Here is a 21,426-nt window from a genome sequence, read left to right as displayed (position 1 = left end):
TTAACACCCTTCAGTGGTTTGTCTCCATCAAGGCCTTTGGGAGTCTTTAGCACGTTGTATCACTGCAACGTCCTTCATAACCCAGCCCCCGCCTTGCTTTTTGGCCTCATCCCTCCCTATTTCCCACCACCCAAAAGCCAGTACTGATGATCAACCTCATTTACTGAAACTCTCCATCACCTCCCCCATCCATGGGGGCCTTTGCACATGCTGTTCCCCTGCCTCCCTGGAACAGCCCTCCTTCTTTTTATCTTGCCGGGTTAACTCCTAGCAGTTCTCTACTAATTGTAATTGTTTTCTTGGCTGCCTTTTTACTTGGTTGTGTGTGCTTTAAACACAGGGATCTGGTCTTTTTATAACTTTGATGTGTAACATTTGCTATGGTGTTGGCCGTGCAGTAGGGTTAGTGGAGCGTGCTGTATTCCAGTCCCAACCTCTAATGCCCCTGGGCCCAGGCCCCATCTCTCTCACTAGGACTACTGCAGTAGCTCCCTATAGAGGTCTCTGCTTCCAGACCAACAGCCACATCGAGGCCAAGTCTACCTTTGTGAAACGGAAGCTGACCGTGCTGTCCCGCTACCAGTAAACCTCTAATGACTTTCCATTGTTTGAAGCAAAAAGTCCAACTTCTTGGCTGTAACAAGGAGCCCTGCAGGACCTCTCTCCCTGTCCCACTCCTGTTCCACCCAGGTTTCCAAACCTTCTCAATTCATGGTACTCTTAGTGACTCAGTAACTTTTCATGCCCCTGCAAGGCCAAAAGAAGTACCCAACAGTCTCATTTTTAAGCAGTTAGGCCCAAACAACTTAATAAGTATTCATGTTGTAATAACTTAGTGGACATTTGAAAAAAGAATGCGCATACATTGAAAGTAGTTCTCACCATGACCAACAGATGTCGCTGTGTTCCCCGTGAATATGGAAAATATCCCAGGAAGCCCCTGTGAATTCTCTATGGCACCTTTGGGGGCCTTAGCACACAGTTTGGGAACTACAGCCATGCACTGTTGCTGTGAAACAGTTATTTGTTGTTCCCCACACGTGCACTATTTCTCTATGGTTCCATTTGAAGTCCTGGTCTCCATCTTGTCTGGAAAACCTTTCTGACAGTCGGGTCACCTGTCCCTTCTTCTGTGGACTCTTCTCGGACCCTTTGCTTCCCACAGTTCCCATAGTACCTTGTCCATTCCTCTATTGATTTGCATCTCAGTGTTTTATTTCTTAACAGGCTCCTTACTACTCTGTGAGTTCTTTGAGGACAAAGCCCTGTCTTATTTTTCCTTTCATCCCCAAGAAGCTGGCAGAGTGCCTCGTACCAATGAGTAAATGGGAAGATGATTCTGTGACTGCCTTTCTAGTTCTGGGAAATCACTTCTTGTCCTCCTGGTTTCCCAATTCCTGCCACTGGCAGATCTGAAGCCAGACTTGAACCTTGTTTCTCTTTACTCATCTTTATCTTGCATTCCCAAAGTCACTGGTCTCTGTCCCTTCTAAAACGTGTGGCCCACTCTTTCTCCTTCTCTTCTACCAACTGACAGGGGCATCACCTGCACGTCTGCCCCACTGGCTTCTTCACCTGGGTGCCTACCTTGGTGGCCGTCTTAGGTCTGCCTATGCATGGAGTCACCGTTGGCAGCTGGGCCCCCATTGCAACCCAAGGGCTCTGCCAAAGATCTCGTTTGAATCAAAGTCTCCATGACGTGGTGGACAAAGTTGTGCTGCTCAGATCCCTCTCCCGCAGAGAGTGTGGTCGGCACAGAGCTTCCAGCTTCCCTCCAGGGTCACCTAATGGCAACCGGTCGATCCATCTGCATCTCCATCTCCAGCTGTCAACTTCCCCGCCTCCCACCATTCCCACCCCAAGGTCCTTCTCCAACTGTTCTTACTGGGTAGACCGTTCTTCTCTCTTCCTCTTCATCTCCCTGTTATTCAAGTCTGTGCTCGACTACTTCCTCCTCCTGGAAGGCCTCTTTGCCTTCACTGGTCCATGATTCTACCCAATTTGTGGCTTCAGGTTGTCTGTTCGACATGGCGTATTCAGTCACTCATTACCTGGCATTCTTGTGCAACTTGGACCAGATCTGTGTTTTTCTTCTAGATTCGATGCCAGATTTCTTCAGGAAAAGAGACATGAGTGATACTTTTGGGAAAGGGAGGGGCGGTATCTCCCGCCACCATCAGCTCAGTGTTATACACACAGCGGAGGCCGAAATAGCTGTTGAGTGGACGATGTCTGGCGTGAGGCCCGCAGCGAGATCTTCCAGACGTGGGGGAACCACCTCATCTGTCTTTGTGCCGTTGGAAGACATAGACACAGACTGACGTGAGTGTGGGAGAGGTCATAAAGAGGGGAGGAGTGCACAGCCCTCCCAGGAGGAGTGGGGACCTGATGGTAGAACGAGCTTTGCATTTGGAGTTAGAACTGGGTGACTTGGGGCAAGTCCAGTGAGTCTTGGGGTCACAGTCTCTACACCTGGTGGACTTCTGAGGTATTGGGTAGGAAACAGGTCTCAGCACTCTTCTTTAAGGACCTTCTAGGCTACTGCTGGGGATGTGCTTGCTTGGTCCCTGGGTGGGTTTCTAAGTAGTGAGAACAGGGGGTTAATGAGGACTTGGGTCTGAGTTCACATAAGCCGGCCTGGAGGAGCTTCTTCATCCGTAAGACGAAGGGCCCTTCTAGCCCTGCTGAATTGTGGCCACCTCAAGCTCCAGTCAAGCTTCCTCCCAAACAGAGCTACGGCTAAACGAGGGAATTGGGCAGCAAGGGGGAAAATTATCTGAGACAAACCTATAATGATAAACCTCTCTACTCTATTGGATATACCCACCCATTTAATTTATTCAGTTAATAAAACTTATTCCCCAGAGGGGGACAGGCAGAGGTAAGCTACAAACCAATCTGCCTGCATGAGCATGGATATATATGTATATCTCATAACAATAAAAAAAGAGTAATTAAGAGATGTATTGAAGTGTATAGAAATCCTGAAGGACACTGAAGATTCCAATTCAAGTTACTGTTCTTGGCGCAAATGTAATTCAATAGGGAACAGATAAATAAAAAGAAAGAAAAAACAAATTCAGAACAGATGTTAGGCAAGCAATGTTTTTCACAATAAGAATCATAAACATGAAGAACTTTGCCTATAAGGCAAAGTTGTTGATGCAAACAGCATCAAGCTACTAAATAAATAGATGGCACCGCAGGGACAAAGAAACATTAAAATAGTCATTTGGCTGTCCCAGAATATTTGTGCCCACACGGTTATGCCCAGGCGTGTAGATTCTCAGGCATCAGAGAGAGCTCTGTGTGTGTGCGTGTGTGCATGTGTGTGTGTCCTATTACATAGAATATGTGCAGGACGTATATTTGTGTGAGAGTATGTAGCAAAATCTCCCCTCCCCCAATGATATGTGGACTCAGAATATGAACTGAGGGGATTGGCAAAAGCTAGAATCAGTTCTGAAAAGACACTGTGACCAGGAACCCCAGGCCATCAGAGGAATGTGCTGTCCTGGGCTAGGTATAATTAGAAAGCCCAGATGTGGAACTCTCAAGAAAGGAGAATTTAATGGCCAAAGAATTTTAGACGCAGTTGGAGAGAAACAAGAGGCAGGGGGGATAATTAAAGCACAGATCATAGTATTTTAGAAATAGAAGGAAGCTTCAAGATGATCATTCTAGCCCAATGCCCCCATTTCATAGCTAGGAAAATAGAGATCCAAAGAGGTGAGATGCCTGGGTGGGCAGTGCCTGGACACAGGCCATCTGCCTAGAGCAGCCCCGTAGCCAGGAGGAGGCATGAAAGGCCAGAGAAATGCCTCCCCAATTTTTCTGAGTACCCACGTACAGGAACGGGGGAAGTTCACCCCGGAGCTGGCTAGGGACGGGCTCCTGCTGTGAGCACTCCCCTGGGATGGCAGGTGGCTCCAAGAGGACCTTTCGGAGCCCGCCCTGGTGGGCTGAGGCATCATGGCCAGGATCCCTGCTCCTTGGGCGGGCTGTGCTCACGGAGAACGCTGAGAATTCCTTTAGTCTCACGTGAGACCTGGGAGGTAGGCAGGCGCTCAGGTATTTTTAAAGGTGAAGATGGTGGTTACGTCACTCGTTCTAGTCCCACAGCTGGGAAGAGCTGAGCTCAGACCAGACCCAGCTCTGCCTCCCAATCCAGTGCTCTTTCTGGCGCCCTAGGCAGACCCCTAAGAGTTAGGCTAGAGGAGAGGGTGGCCCCTGGGGAGGGAAACCAGTGGTCTGAGTGAGTGCGGCCCAGCCAGTGCGTCATTAAGAGCCTGCCCTTCACCTTACCCTGTATATCCAAGATGGCCTGACATGGTAGTAAGTCAATTTTGTACTTTTATGGGCTAACTCCTGGATTGATGGAGCATAGGTCACTGATGGGGAAAGATTACAGACCCTTCTACCCAAAGCCTTGATTTTAGGACAAGAGACTTCCCCCAAGTCCTTTCGTTATGTCCCAGAGAAATAATACAAATTACCAAAATCAGCAACATAACAAGACCTTCCTGTTTGAGGTTTTCTTGGGGACAAATTTGTTCTGAAAGGCTTGTGCTCAGAGGAGATTCCTTTGGTTATTCAGCAAATAGTTCCTGAGCACTTTTTGTGTGTCAGGCTCTGTTCTAGGCCCTGGGAATATCCCAGCAAATAAGAGACAGTTCCTGTCCTCATGGAGTTTGTGCTCTAGCAGGACAGCAGGACAGTAGACAATACGTGACGTGTTGTTAGGGCTGAAGTCCAAAGGCAGGAGTTCGGGGAGCGTCCAGGGAACAACAATAAGGGACAGTGGGACAGAAAAAGGCTTTGGATTAACAAGGAGAACCCACATGGCCCTGTGCTCGCCTCTTACTGATCACGTGTCATTCTCGTCTTAAAGACACTGATGTTTCTATTTAAACTGAAGCTAATGCAGTCAGCCCAGGTAAACTCGAAGGGCTGTTGGGATGGTATTGAAAGGACAAGACCCAGACAGAGCACTGGAAAACTGCTATGGAGTAATAATTTACTACATAAGTGGCCCCAGGGAACAAAGATATATCTCTCTTACCGTCATAAAAGCAGGACATATAGCATGCACAGGTCCAGAAAGGGCCCAGAAAAGGATGTCCACTGCAGCATTGTTTGCTGGATGCCACTGGGTGTCCCCCTCTGGGAAATTGGATGGGTAAGCCGGGTGGAGGCACGCTGCAGAGTGATAGGCGGTAGCCAGAGGCAACGGACTCCTTGGGAGCACAGCATCGTGATGGAGATTCAAAGCATAGTACTAAGTGAAAAAAACTAAAGGATAGAACGAGCTATTCGACACTACCATTGGCGTAAGCTAAAGAAAACATACATGAGACCATATTACCCAGTTTGCAAGAATTTGCACCAAAAAAATACACATTAAGCACAATGGAACAATGGAATGGTTGTCTGCTGGGGATAGGAAGGGGAGAGGAAAAGGTATGGGGCTAAAAGGGAATCAATAAACACGCAAGACATGTGGCAGTTCTCCATAGCGCCACAGAATAAACACATATACACCCACACAACCTTGAAAGGGAGGTGGTTAATAATTACTGGTGGCAACACTGATAATTTACAATGGTGAAGTAAACTCTTCTTATCGATGCCTGTTTTTTATGTGGAATTCTTTAGGAGTAAAATGCTACTGCTTATTAGATCAGTGTTTTCTCTCAATGCCCGTTCTCCATATTGTAGTCCCAAGAGATATTCCAGCAAGCAAAAAAAAAAAAAAAAAATGTCTCTGGTCAAATAAACACACTACATACTAAATTTCTCACTTGGAGATTTTCCATGCACATTATTACGTGAACAGTTCTGAGAAGTCCTACAATAGAGACCTGTGTTCCTTTGACTAGCCCAGTGTTTCCAGCATTTGGCCAAGGGGAACTCCTCACTTTATTTCCATGTAACAATTATTATTGTCAATGGAAATGGTCCAAAGAACACACTGTGGGAAATGCCACCGAAGGATGAGAGGCGGAAGATTCCAGATTCCAAGCGTGGGCTGGGACTCACCCCCTCCCCACTCCTTCCCAGTGTGGCCAGGTAATCCTTCGAGCGCTTTGTTCCCAAGCCAACTTGGACCCAGTGTCGCAGTCGTAGCTACAACTTATGGTGGCAGGGATGGAGCTGTCTCTCCCTCTGCCATGTTCCATCTCCTCATGATGGTGGGACCGACCATTTTGTCTCTAGAATTCAAAGCCAACCTCAGTGGTTAACGTTGACTAGTCTTTATTCCTTATAATCAGTGAGTAGTTCAATTCTGCTGTACAGCACATTTCCTTTATAAAAGTCTCCCTCTCTTTTCCTTCTGTGTCTGATGATCCAAATCACTGTCATCACTCACCTGGGCTGTTAGAATGGTTGTTTGTTCGTCTTTTATAGATTCCATCCTCCCCCTTCATTCCTCGCCTTGCCCTTCTCTGTTCTGTGCATCTGTACAATAACCCACTTCCTTAGCACCATTCCTTAGGTCCATCTCCTCTCCTGCCACTGCAGAGAGGTTGTCTAGAGGTTGTCCTCACACTTTCCTAGCGTATCTTCGGCCTCTATAGTCTCCCATTCAATATCTCAGCCAAAACTTCTAAACTTTTTCCCCAGCCTGTGTGCCTGGGTCCACGGGCCACCTGCCAGCTCTCCTTTACCTGGATAGCATGGAATTAGCTAGCCTCTCAGTGAGAGCGCACGCTGTGTCCTGGGGGGACCAGGGGGGTATTCAGCGTGTCTCCTCCAGCAAAGGGCCACAAAGCTGGAACACGGGCCTTGAAAACAGCGAAAAGACTGAGTGAAAGAAACACAGAGAGGGAAAACTCATAAGCCACAAATGACAAGGACATGATCTTGACAAATTACTTTAGGTAGGAAGCCCGGAGATTGAAGGGCTGGTGCCAGGGAGAGATGTGTAGGCCCAGTGAACAAGAAAGAATCCCAGACAGAGAAGGCTAAATTTATATGAGACCCAAAGGCCACAGTGACCTGGTTGGAAAGAGGAAACTTGGAGTGGGCTGAAAGCAGAATCGAAAAGCAAACACATAAATTGTAAAGGGTTTGGCAGAGAGGCGTGAGATAAGGTGAGAAAGGGCTCTGGGTAAGGACTACTGGGAATTTATTAAAACGAACTGAATTTATGGTGCAGTAGAAGCATCTGTTGATAACAGGGCTAGTCTGGTGAAGAATGTGCTCACTGGCTTGTAGTCAACAGGAAGTTGGGGCAAGAACACGGGGGCCGTGCATTCTGATCAGAAATGTGTCACTCACACTGACCAGTTAGGTTCCGGAGCACAGGGAGAGGTTTATATTTCTTCTAGAGTTCACTTGTGAGGTTTGAAGGCAAGAAGTAATGGCCACTCAGTCACGGTCAAAAGGAACAATAAAGCATTGCAACTCCAAATGCAGCTGCTACAGAAAACAATATGGCAGTTCCTCAAAAAATTAAACATTGAATTAACATATGATCCAGCAATTCCACTTCTGGATATATTCAACAGATCTAAAAAAAAAAAACCTAAAGGGATGTATTGAAGAGAGATTTGTACACTGGTGTTCATAGCAGCATTGTTCACAATAGCCAAAAGGTGGAAGCAACCCAAGTGTCCATCGACAGATGAATGGACAAACAAAATGTGGTATATACGTACAATAGAATATTATACAACCCTAGAAAGGAAGAAAATTCTGATTCACGCTCCATGGATGAGCCCTGAGGACATTATGCCGAGTGAAATAAGCCAGTCACAAATGGACCAATACTGTATGACTCCACTAATATGAGGTACTTAGACTAGTCAAATTCATAGAGACAGAGAGTAGAATGGTGGTTGCCCGGGGCTAGGGGAAGGGGGAAATGGGGAGTTATTGTTTAATGGGTATAGAGTTTCCATTTTTCAAGATGAAAAGAGTTCTGGAGCTGAATGTTGGTCATGGTTGTACAACAATGTGAATGCACTTCATGCCACTGAACTATATGTTGAAAAATGGCTAAGATGATCAATGTTATGTTGTTTGTACTTTAACACAAGAAAACTAAGTCCTCCAGCCAAAAGTTCTTCATGCCATCCTCAACATCTGGAGGTGACTAGGAAGCAGAGGACCCATCCATCCCACAGCCATGGGTCGTAGAGTTCCTCTTGCTGACCATGTTGTAGAAGCACGAAGCCCCATTCCAATTACTGAGATGAAATCTTTATTCTGTGGGTGTCAGTTGTGAGTGCGCAGGCCCTGAAGCCTGGTACTCATTAACAAGTATGTACTGGAGGAGGCAGGAACTCAGGATTCTAAGCGTCCATTCAGGGTTGGAGATAAAGCAGTACAGTGGGCCCCCAGCCTAAGGAGGACAAAGAACTGAGGCTTCTTGCTCATGGGATGGTCTGGAGAACCCAAATTCTAGAAGAGAAGTCTAAGATTTGGGGGAATCAGTTAAGAATCTTTGGGCTGGAGTCTTTCGGAAGGATCCAGGGGCCATGTCCATCATAAGAAACAACCTGTGGGGTCTTCCCTGGTGGCGCAGTGGTTGGGAGTCTGCCTGCCAATGCAGGGGACACGGGTTCGAGCCCCGGTCTGGGAAGATCCCGCGTGCCGCGGAGCAACTGGGCCCGTGAGCCACAATTACTGAGCCTGCGCGTCTGGAGCCTGTGCTCCGCAACAAGAGAGGCCGCGATAGTGAAAGGCTCGCGCACCATGATGAAGAGTGGCCCCCACTTGCCGCAACTAGAGAAAGCCCTCGCACAGAAACGAAGACCCAACACAGCCATAAATAAATAAATAAATAAAAATAAAAAAAAAAAAAAAAAAAGAAACAACCTGTGGTCTGGCAGTGAGACAGAGAGGAGAACCTGAAGAGTTACAGACAACTTTCAAAGGCAAATGGAAAGTCCACTGAAGAACTGCCTCTCCGATGGGTCATATGCCCCAGGTACTACATTAGCAATGGAGAAGATAGAGGGGGACAAACTAGGGAGGGCTTGGATTCCCTTCCCCTGGGGGTCCAGTTGTGAAGGGCAGTAGTTTTGATTAATACCTGGATGCCCACTTCCCCCGTAGTCTGAGTAGTATCAGTAGGTGCCAGTGGGTGTTGTAACACAACGGACCGCACTTCCCACGTCCACCTACCATGCGGTGACAGGCCATCCACCAGCCGTGCACTCAGGGCAAAGGTTAGTAAGTTCTGCTTTAAGCAGAGGCAAAAATAGAATCATCTGCTAACAGTCTCCTTAGTGGTTAATGTGGGGAACCTGGGGAACATGTCAGAGAGTCAAGCCTTTTAAAACAGGCCAATAAACTGAGAGCCTCACCCAGAATGGAAAAGTTGATATAGCGGGTTGCAAAATTCTTGCAGCTTGTGAGCGAGATGGGGGAGAAGTTGTTAGGAGATGCGAAAAATAATCAAGGAACTTATTTGAGTAGTTAAGTCTCTATGATCTGCCCCAGGTATGTAGGCATCATAAAACTTGGCAGTGCCTTGCTGGGAATTACTGCATGTGCACAGCTGCAGAAATGTTACACATAAGACTGACCAGGAAGAATTGGAAAGCATAGTAAACAACCCAAACTCTGAAAGATTTAAGGGTCCTGAGGAAGAACGGAGAACATGTTCCATTTTAAAGATAAACTTTGATTACTCACACTTTAGTAGAATTTCAAATGTTTGTGTGATGGTGTATGACTTTTTTTTGTTTGAAAGTTTACACTGTGTATCTAAAGTGAATTTAGTTTAGACATGTATTGCTGTCGCCTTTTGCCCTATGTGAGGAACACAATTTAAAACTGTTTTTTAATCATTCAAGGGTTCTGAGAACTTGTTTGGGAAAAGTTTTTCTGCTCACAAAATAGTGATCAAAGAGGAACTTTAAGCTTCATGGGAATTGGGAATTTGTTGCTTCTTTGAATTTAGCAAAGATTTTTTTTTAACTTACGAAATCAAAGATGGTTCGTCATTTGTCTTTTTGAATAGAATGGGAAAACTATTTGCATTCTCAGTTAATTAGGGTTAAGAGCCATAAGAATTGGGTAAATGTGTGCAATTTTTGAGATTATCTATACAAAAGAGTTCTTGACAGAAGATATATGCGTAGTGCCATGTGTTCTCTGGACCTACTTCCAGATGGGAGAATGCCTTGGCAAATGCCACAGTGATTCATGACTATGTTACATAACTCTATTTTGCATTCTGGGTTGAACAACTTGGATTTGTTGCAGGTACAATACAATTAAATATGAAATTCATTATTCGAAAATATTAACTAGAAACAGCTTTTATGCAATTGTAATTTGAGATGTTCTATTGTTTGGGAACACATCTGTGCAGGGCTGTCATTTGGGGGGATAAAGAAGTTGTTGATACCAAATTTGATTGTCCCTGATGGAGCATGAGCCCCCTTCCACTTTGAACCTGATATACTGGTGGATTTTGGAAACACACGTCAAGGAATGCAAAACTGAAGATCTGTGGCTGACTTCCCAGCTGGGCGCTCATCCCCCACCCCCAGTCCAGCTGCCCCCAGAGGTGGAACGATCCCCAGCATCCTCAGCCTCATTCTGTCCCAGCCAGGATGGACCTTTTGTCCCCAGCTGATAACAGGGATTGGGGCTGGTTTCTGAGTCCTGGGCCTCACATCATGCTCTCAGTCTTAGGACTGAGTATCTGCACATGATTTTTTTTCCCAGGCTCCTCCCACTGAGGCCCTGATTGTGCTCCTGCCAGACTCTCATCTCAGGGCCCAGAACACCCCCTAGGTGGGCCCTAATGTCCACTGACAGGCCTTCTTGATTCCTGCTTTACTGGACTCCTGACTACTATCCAGCCAACACCTTCTCTGTGGGCAGTTTTTTCCTGGACCGTCCAGTGACTACTAGAATGGGGAGTTGTCAATTTCTTCCCCTTTCAATGCTGTGCTTTGCTCATCAGCGGGAACCTGCTCTGTCAGCACACACAGCCTGGTCGGGTTTCCAGGCCCAGACACCCCAGGGAATGGGGCGACTTCCGGTCTCTAAGCCATTCCCTCCTGCTGCCCCACCTCCTGGAAGTAAGCCATCCACTGGGCACACCTAGCTAAGATAGGGCATCCACATAATTGCTTACTTAGACATTTACGATCAATGCAGAAATCTTATGGAGAGATGATTTACATTGTCAACTAATATGTTTTGGTAAGGTTTTTAGCTTGAAAGATTCTGGTAGTGCTTCAACTTATGATTTTAAAGAAGAAGAAGGAAAGACGATCGAGCAGCAAGGTCTCTGCCCAGCTCCACATAGCGCAAGGGCCCCATCCCTGGAGGAATAGTGTTTCATCTTAGATTCTACTTCAGCTGACAAAATCTCTTTTGTCAGAAATTTCTAAGAATCTTAAACCACACTGGAGCAAAACCAGGGGCTTATAAAATTTTTCTAATGTAGACTTTGGGAGTTGAGTCACCTAGTTTTGAACTGGAAAGGACGTTAGATATCATCCAGACCTTTGCTTTTCAAATTGCTCATCTTGACTCACTAGTGGTTATGAAACCAATTTTGTGGATCGTGACCAGCTTGTATTTGTTTTGTTTTTTCATGAAATAGAGTAGAATAGAACAGAGTAGGAGAATAGAATAGATCAAAGAGGATCTTATATAGTAAAAGATATTTAGTAAAACTTTTATTTCAGGTGTGTGTGTACGGGATCATAATGTAAAATATATTATTTACTGAGGCTTATAATTAAACAAAGTCACTGATCTAGTTCAAATCCCCTCATTTTATATCTGAGAAAACTGAGGTTCCAAGAGGGGAAGTGACTGGCCCAAATCCATTAAGCTAACAGGTGGTAGATAGAGAGTTGGAGCTGAAGTTTAAACCCCAATTTTCTATTGTAAGTTGGCATGCTCTATTTGACGTTTTTCTACCCAAACAAGAGGAATTAAATATAGGCTCTTGATCTTTAGGAGAGTGGGTCACAAAAACTTGCACAGCAGTAGTCACTAAAATATGCAGCAACCATCACCTGCAGGTTGTCGTATAGTGAAGATGGGGGGGCAAGAAAGTGGTGTGAAATAAGGGGTAAAAGAGGAGGTCAGAAGTCCAGAAAAATGGGTACTCTTCAGAAGGGTCTTTGGATGAAGACTAGGAAGAAGTCTTAAACCATAAGGAAGAAGAAAGCTTTGTAGTAATTCACCATTTGGGATAGGAAGAGACCATGAGAAGGGCAGATAGGGTGAAGAGTCTATTAAAGTTTCATTTGAGAAAAGTGGGGCTCTAATAGAATTCTTCTGTCTCTTTTTGGTCTAAATCGCCTAGTTATCTGAGGACAATTGTTCTTTCAATAATTCTACCTGTTGGGCTATGCAGTCAAATATATTCCTGCGGACAACTTTCATCCTATTCTCAACGGCCTCCTAAAAAAAAAAATCAACCCATTTTGTCAGGGTATTTGCTCTTATAAAATAATGTGCCCCCTAAAGTACAGTAACACTTTAATAAACACTCACTTAAAAATGTATCCTAAAAGGCCGAGTGTTAGTGATTGATCTATATTGAGCAGTGAGACTATTGATGTTTAACTCACTGAAATGATTCTCAATAATTATGACATAGGGACCATCAGGTCTCATATTCATTTTGGTTTCGGACTCAAATTACTTGAAACTAGTGATTCTAAGCTTTGCTTTCAACACTTTCATAAAAGACTCAGCTTTTACCAAGCTAGGGGACCCAAATATTGCCCCCAGTCTAGCCTTATGGCCAGAAATGTGAGGATAATTTAGGATTTCTGTACCTAATTCCACAGTTTCAAGGGTACTGTGTTTTCTCAGTGATCATGTTGTGTTATCATTTTCATCAGTTCCTCTGAAAATGGAGTCGCATTTTTAGGTCACTTAGTAAATGAGTCTCATTCTGAGACGTGCACTCCCTATTAGCAGCAGAAACTTAAAAGTTTGACTCCTGTGCATTGTCTGGGAGGCAATTTTGCAACTGTGGCTTCACTTCAACCTAAGATTTCTGCCTTTCTTCAACATCTGTGATTCTACGGAGCTCAGTCCAGTTTAAAAACGAGAACAACCTCCCTATATCAGCTGCCCAGGGTGAGTCTGAATACTTGTATTTTTTTCAACAAATCGGCAATAGTTTCCACCCCACCCATCCTCTCCCTCATTTTCAAGTCCAGCGTATTCAGATGCCTCAGTGTCTTCTAAAGCAAAGAGCGATCACGTGACACAGGGTGCAACAGGCAGAGTCCTTAGGAGCCTTTTAGTTCCCAGAGCTCTGGATCTATGGAAGTAGGCCAGCAAACCTCCCACATGTTGATGACAGAGCCATCTGACTGCATTAAAGTAAACCATCTCTATGCGGCTCTTCAGCCTCATCTAAATAGTACACAAGCACGATGGTGAAGAAGTTTTCACACCTTAGTCAGTTCCGGAACACACGCTCTCCTCCTGGAATGGAATCTTAAATGAGCCTTAAAAAAAATGTCTGAACGACCCTATTGTTATCTTTGCTGATGACACATGTTTTTCCATATGTATCCCAAAGTTCTCAGCTTCCTCACTGACTGGTGACAAGGTGTTATTAGTTCATACGTGCTAGGTAGTTAAATAGAACATGGTGCTAAGAACCTCCAAGTTGGAGGCATATGAGACACCTCTACCTCCTGTGGGCGTGAACTTTGGGTCTAAGTGCCGGGTCCTTTATGCTAAAGTCTTCTTTATATTTGCTAGATTGATTTTTTTTAAAGTGCAGAGACCTAAGGTTCCCTGGGAGATAGACTGCTCTAGATTCGGATACTTACAAAGATGGTCTTAGAATACTCTAATACTGCTAGGTAAAGAAGGTGCTGTAGGTACCAAACGAGAGTGTTCAGTGTGGCACTAGCCTATGATCAAGCAGAAGAATGGAGCAGAGAAGTCAGAAATACATATAGGAACCAATAAATGATACAACTGACATTTTAAATCAATTGGGAAAGGATGCATTTCCAGAAGGAACGCCACCATCAGGAAACAATGAGGGTGGATCCCTACTTCCATCCTTACCCTCAAATAAATTCCTGGTGGATCAAATATCTAAATTTTTAAATGAATAAAAAACACCAGAAAAAAATGGAAGTTTAAAAATATATATCCTTAGTGGAGAAAGCCTTACTGGGTAAGATACAAAATGTAGACACCATTAAAATAGATTAAATTCAACAGTACAAAACCAAATGTTTCCTGATTGGAAGAGATACACAATAAACAAAGTCAAAGACGTGATAAAAAGGAGAGAATGTTTGCAACATATATTAAACATAAAGGGCTATTTTCTTTTTTTTTTAATGGTGAATTATTACTGTATATTGACTGAAGCAGGTTGGTAACATTGCAAGTCTTTTAAAAACCCATTTTATTAAAGTATAATACACTTACATACAGAAAAGCGTCATATACATTATTGAAAAGTGTACCGATCATGAATTTTCACAAACTGAACACTCCCATCGGCAGCTAAATGAAGAAGCAGAAGATTTCCAGTGACCCAGACCCCTCGTGAAGGGCTATTTTCTTTAATAAATAAAGAGCTTCTACAAATAAATTGGGAAAAGATCAATAACCCAATAGAAAAGTGACAAAGGATTCTTCAGAAATTTTAAACCTATGAAAAGATGCTCAAACTTGCTCATAATTAGAGAAATGCAAGTTAAAACTACCATCAAATGGTAAAGATTTAAAACTGTGACCACACATTTTTAATGTGTGAGGGAACCAGGTGCCTTCATATGCTTATTTATGGGAGTGTAAATTGCTCCCTAGTGAGAGCAATTTAGCTATATTTACCAAAATAAAAATGTAGATAATCTTTGACCTAATAATTCCATTTCGAGGAATTTATCCTACAGACATACTTACACAAGATAGTAATGATGTATACACAAGAATATTCACTGCTGTATTGTTTATAAAAGCAAAAGGCGTTCATCAACTGAGAACTTGTTTTTAAAATTAGCATACATCCATACAGTGGAATCTTTAAAAAAATAGAACAGCATTTAATAAGAATGAGTGTGTTGAAACGGGACAATTTCCCAAATATCCTTAATGAACAAAGCAAGGTGAAGAACTACATCTATCATATATTATTCGTTTGAGTATTCAGAAATTGATAACAGTTTGCTTCTGAGGAGGACTGGCTGAGGGTCCGAGGTGGGAGTCCGTTTTACTTTTTTTGTGTGTCTTTGTACTTTATGAATTATGTGCAATGTGTATGTTTATCTACTTACAACCTAATGTTCTAATGGGAGTTTATAAGATTATTCAACAAATCTGGCTTGATGAAGGGATGGATACAGGAATCAAATGGAGGGGCATGGGTGATGGATACCAGGAAGCATGGAAGTCAAATTCAACAAGACAGAACTAAGTGTCTACTAGAAATCAAGATGAAAGCGATGCGGGGGGCAAAAAGAAATGGGGATGAGGCTAAATAAAAGAATAACTGCAGAGCTACCACTTACAACAGAGATGAGATAAGGGGAAAAGGGGCTTTGGATAGGAGCCTTTAGGAGTTGCACGTGAGCTGAACTTAGGCTGCTGTGTATGTATTTCTAAGTAATTCATGGTAACAGCACAATAAATGCTTGTCATCCACTGGCTTACAAAGTCAGTCACGAATTGGAGGGAACATAATCTCTATCCTGTTTACACTCAATCACAAATGTATGATGATTATGTTGATACTCTTCTTTTAGGGTTTGGGAAGGAATATAAATCCAGTTTGGGGCTCAATCTCAGACTGAAGGAGTTAACAAGTAATCATTAATTGAAGGTTATCTAAAGCAGTAAAGCCTTTCTTTCTTCGTATTATGTTGCCAGGGGTACATTAGTCCCCCCTTACCTGCAGTTTTGCTTTCCCTGGTTTCAGTTACCTGTGGTCAGCTGTGGTCCAAAGATGTTAAGTGGAAAATTCCGGAAATAAACACTTCATAAGTGTTCAATGGTTAAGTGTTAAAATGTTCTCAGCAGTGTGATAAAATCTCCTGCCATAAAACTCACCCAGGACGTGACTCATCCCTTTGTCCAGCATATCCTGCCCACCCATTGGTCACTTAGTAGCCAAATCAGTTTTCAGATCGACTGTCGTGGTATCTCAGTGCTGTGTTCAAGTAGCCCTTATTTTACTTAATAACAGCCCTACAGTACAAGAGTAATGATACTGACAATTTGGATATGCCAAAGAGAAGCTATAAAGTGCTTCCTTTCAGTGAAAAGGTGGAAGTTCTCCACTTAATAAGGAAAGAAAAAAATCATATGCGGAGGTTGCCAAGATCTTCAGTAAGAACGAATCTTCCATCCATGAAATTGTGAAGAAGGAAAAAGAAATTTCTGCTAGTTTTGCTGCCACACCACAAACCGTAAAAGTTATGGCCACAGTGCCTGATAAGTGCTTAGTTAAGATGGAAAAGGCATTAAATTTGTACAGTAAGGTATTCTGAGAGAGAGAGAGAGACCACATTCACATAACTTTTATTACAATATATTGTTATAATTGTTCTATTGTTGTTAATCTTTACTGCGCCTAATTTATAAATTAAACTTTATCACTGGTATGTATGTACAGGAAAAGCATGATTTACATAGGGTTCAATACTATCTGTGGTTTCAGGTATCTACTGGGGGTCTGGGGACATACCCCTCGAGGGTAAAGGAGGGGGCTACTGAACTAACGTGCAGTTCAAGGACGTTCTAATCATGAATTGTGAAGAAAAGTTGTATAGGTGTGCATGCCAGCCCTCCTGCTTTACAGTCAAGTTCAAAGGAGCCAGAGACAATGTGCATAGTTTTATTTGCACAGGGCCTAGCAAAGCAGGCGGCATAATTAGACACTTGGTGAAGACACTGGATTCTCAGTGGTGGTCGTGGTGATGGTAATAAACATTGGTGCTGTCAACCCCTCTCAGCAGAAGGCTTCTCCAGCACTACCTTCCTCAAAGCAGGAAAGGGAAAAGGGGAAGAAGCAGGTTTCCAGTTTTGGGACCCAAACTCTGACTGAGTTGCTATGGTGACAACAGATAATAAGCATAAATAATCATCAGGTTTGGTTTTCAGGTACAGAGTAAAGAGAAGACCCCCTCTGCCCACATTTTCTCCCAACATATAGTACTGCCCTGTCATCTAAGGACACATGCATCTCTGTATGACATCAACTGCATGGGGTTTCACTTGTCAAATGATGAATCAATCTACTATTTCAATTTTAAGGGGACCAATATGGGATCAATAATGTTTCCTAATGACAGAAGGAGTCTAAAAGTTAAGACAATTCAAACCAAATCATTTCCTAAAAGAAGGATCTTTCATTGATCATGGCCCATCCTTGCCATTCCCAATCAGTGAAACCATTTTGTTCAAATTTAAGCAGTAACAAAATAATTTTTAGGGCTAGAAAGGACCTTAAATATAGACTAGTTAAGCCCTTTCATCTGAAAAGGTAAGCATACTGAGTCTCACCCAGGTTACAGAGCTCAAACAGGACTTTACCCCACCACTGCAGTGCCTCCCAATCCAGCAGTGGACACATTGAAAAAGAAGTCAGCATTTTAAGGCTCATCATTTTTTCTAAAGCAGAAAAAGTTGATAGCTTTGTATGAAGAAATTATGCCATCACCTTTCATTTTTCTCCCTTTTTACCAGAGTTGATACCGCATTTTCTCTCTCTACAACCTCACTTGAAATCTCTATGATTTAAGTTTTCTTGAAACAAAAAGGGTACCTTGTGTTAAAGTTGGGGGTGAAAGTTTATTGGACATCCTGTTGTCAAGGAAATCAGTTGTTTCTCTCTCTCTCTCTCTCACACACACACACACACACACACACACACCACCACCACCACCACCACCACCACCACCACCACCACACAATCCACCAGTTAATACAGTGGCATTTAAACTCTTCATCTGACATTTAAAAATTATTTTAAAATACCCAAGGGCTGTACTCTGAAAATCTGTACAGAAGTACTCCAGGGAGGTAATTCCTAGAACTCAAACTCAGGAAGGCCTTTTTCTAATTCTGGGGAAGCCACCATCCTTCTGAGTCAGTGCTATGTCTCAGAAATGTATGAGACAGTCTCCAAGGTCAATGTCAAGTCAACTGCAGAATGAGACTGTTGGAAAGATAAGTTCTTGAGTACCTACTATGCTTAAAGCAGGAAGCTATGAACTAAAAAGAAAAAAAGAAAAAAAGTAAGTAAAGACCAAGCTAAAAGGAATCTTAGAGAGTGAGGTGGAGTTCCCTATTACTAAAAATATATGCACCATCTCCCCACTCTTCCTTTAGAGGAATACATCTCCCTGCTCCATCAGTGTCAGGCTTGGCCGAGTAACTTGCTTTGGCCTCACTGCATGCAGAGTGCGCTTTCTGCCTTGACTTTGGGTTTGGCCATATAACTTGGTTTGGCCAATAGAATGTTAGCAGAAACTTAAAATGTTCTTGCATTTTGGGGCTTGCTCTCTTGACCCTTTGCCTTCACCGTGAGAAGGGCCTGACCTGGCTTGCCTACCATTCCAAGGAGGATGAGACAAGTGCGGAGCACAGCTGCCCCAGCTGGGCCTGGCCTAGATGAGCCACCTCCCCAGCTGAACCTGCAGAAAGAAGCACCAGGAAGCCCAGCTGAGCTTCCCAGCCAGGCGAGCTTAGATCAGCCAATTCCAGCCAACCCTTAGGCACATGATCAATAATAACTTATTGTGTTTAAATCACTGCATTTTGGAGTAGTTTGTTATCCAGGAGTAACAAGCTAATCGGCGACCATCTAGTAGAATATCTTCATGTACTACCTTTGCAGTGTTACATAGTAAACTAAAGAGTGATAGCAAACTAAGGAGAACTTGGCCAAAACCGTGGATCTCCTGGCATTTCCACAAAGAATACAAGTGAATCCCTTTTGAAAATCAACACTGGGGGAACAAGCGTCATGTCGTATGGATAGAAGGGCTCACAAACCACTGGACCCCGTTAGGATATACAGTAGGGACACCACAGAACTTTGCTGCACCTAAAAAAGTTATCAGAGACCTGAAAATCTGGAAAAGAGCTACCAAAAATCATCCATCCAGTAGCTGAGGGAAGCTGCGTGAGAAAAGACTAAAATGTCTAGGACTCCAGTGTGGAAGGATGTGTGCTGAGAATCAAGATGATTCAAGTCTGTTAAGTCTTGAATAGGGTAAATGGTCTGATCATGGGTTTGTTTGTCAGATTCTCGAATTTTTTTTTTTTAAAGAAGCATACTCTGAAGCATAAAGAGGGAAAATACAGGAAAAATAAGGGGAAGGCCTATATTACTTTACATGGCTGAGAATTAGGGTGACCATGTGACCCAGTATATCCAGGTCAGTCTTAGTTTCTGCTGTTAGTTTCTGCTGTTGTTCTGGGGTAATTAGGAACAGCACCCCCTTTAACTTTCAAATGTGTACTGTGTCGGGTAGTAGATTATATGGCCATATAGCTGACAGCATATTTTACCCATGGGGTTGAACAAAACAGGTCCAAGTAAGGTTTAGATAAGTTCGTGGGGAAAGACTTGCCATGGGTTGTCAAGGCAAATTAGACTGAGGTGTGGAGGGCCATTGTGTCCTTTGCAGCACACCTTTGGCACAGTGGTGAGAGATGGTCAAGGCACCCAGGGCCTGACTCAGATGGTCAGGGTTTAGAGGCTGGGAAGTGGTGCTGTTCAGGCTAGCACCGTGCACACTGGGGACCCCTGGGGTCTTCTCTAGGAGCCCTGTCTATACTGCTGGGCACTCGCTTTGTGGATCCTCAAAAGTTATAAACACATGCAACATTCCCATTCTTGTCATTCCTTCCATATCAATTCAACACACACAAATCAAAATATATGGTAGAAGAATGGAGTTTCCCTCTTACCCACTCAGAGGTCCGTATTGCTTTCTGAGTTCCATCTGGCTTTCCCAGAAACCCTGCAGAAAACAGAGCACTGTAGTAAGAATCAGATGAAACAACATTTCAAATATTCAAACTTATTCAGAAAGAAAGTCTGGAATAGTGAGAACACAATTACATAAACAATAAAAAATAATTGAAGTTATATTGTTTTCAAGTACTCTGGAGTATTCGAATAAACTAGTTGTGTGAAAAAACAATATCGCCAAGAGAAAGTCTCAGTCAGCTCTGCTTTAATGGACAGAAGAGATCATCTGTACTTATCCTGTTTTTGTATAATTGCTGCTAAAATATTTGAAAATTGTTTGCTTTCTCAACTACGTTCACATTCTCCTCTGCAATTTGGTTTATATTATTATTATTTTGGGCGAAACCTCTTTTCACAGCCACTATATGCGTAAATGTCTGCTGAGTGTACCCAAATTATCACAAATTCTGAATTATGATCCAAGTTAAATTTTAACTAAAATCAACATATTCAAAGCATAAGAACCTTAGAGCGACTTTATATATTAGACACACTTTGGGGTGGGAAAGGAGGATTCCTGGAGATATACATGGGGTGGAGTAGGGGTAGAGGGTCAGAAAATGCTAGACCCACTGTGCTGCAGGGGCGGAGTATGTGTGCAGATGTACACAGGGGGATGGTATGGGTGAAGGCTTGGAGATGGCTGGATCCATCGTGTTGTGGGAAAGAAGTAAACATGAAAATATTCTCGGGTTGGGATGGATGGAGGCAGAGGAGAGGAAAACGCTCTAGACTTGTGCTGTGGGAATGGAGTGGTCAGGCAGATATACAACGTGTGGGTGAGAGTAGAGAGTTGGGGGTAGAACAGGTGGATGCTCTTAACGGAAATCTGTCCCAGGCTCATTAAATCTAGCTACGCCGTCTAAGCTTGCCATCTATCAAGGAAAGCTCACGTGAGTGTAGCAACGGTCAATGAAATAACTATGTTCTAGCGAGAACTTGGCAGGGTTTGCACCTACAAGGATGACAAGCAGAAAAGGAGCCTATGTGGAAATTATCCAGAGGCAGGGCACAGTGTTCTTGTCACATCGACGGGGATACAGCTTTCCTCAAAATGTTGAGACTAAGTTAATTACTCGACTGAAGGCAACTGATCATTTCCCCCCAGAAATATGTGACATTTATTTGCTTCAATTTCCTATCTGGTTTGTTGTTCTGTTTTGGTGCTTAGAAATGTCTTCACACTTGCTCCAAGGAGCTCATGGGGAGCCTTGATGAGACGCTGTTGGTGAGCTGAAAGTTGTGGCCTGGCCACCCCTGAGCTAGATAGGAGAGAAGGAGGTGTTTAAAAAAGCGCTGGGAAGAGAGAAACAGCAATAAAGAGTGGAAAGGGGTGTTGGACTGAGAAAGGGACAGAAAGGAATAGAAGAGAAACTGAGATGGGAAGGAAAAAGGACAGAAATAGCCTATGTTATTTTCTATCTAACGCCAAGGGCCAGCCTTTCCGGGGGCAGGGGTGGGGAAATCCTAAA

At 43.5% G+C, this 21,426-nt stretch overlaps 1 protein-coding gene across 2 annotated transcripts in view; it reads right to left on the bottom strand.

The window, feature by feature from the left end:
- The window catches only part of TBXAS1 (thromboxane A synthase 1), a 149,499-nt gene that overhangs the window by 92,120 nt on the left and 35,953 nt on the right, over positions 1–21,426 (bottom strand). For both annotated transcript variants that reach the window (XM_061198097.1, XM_061198099.1), the window contains exon 3: positions 19,891–19,943. In XM_061198097.1, coding sequence (XP_061054080.1) covers positions 19,891–19,943 — 53 coding nt within the window. The remainder of the gene's footprint in view (positions 1–19,890; positions 19,944–21,426) is intronic.

This window comes from Eubalaena glacialis, chromosome 8 (genome assembly GCF_028564815.1).
Source record: "Eubalaena glacialis isolate mEubGla1 chromosome 8, mEubGla1.1.hap2.+ XY, whole genome shotgun sequence".
Classification (NCBI taxonomy): domain Eukaryota; kingdom Metazoa; phylum Chordata; class Mammalia; order Artiodactyla; family Balaenidae; genus Eubalaena; species Eubalaena glacialis.
Note: the sequence above shows the minus strand (reverse complement) of the source record. Positions and strands in the feature narration are given on the sequence as shown.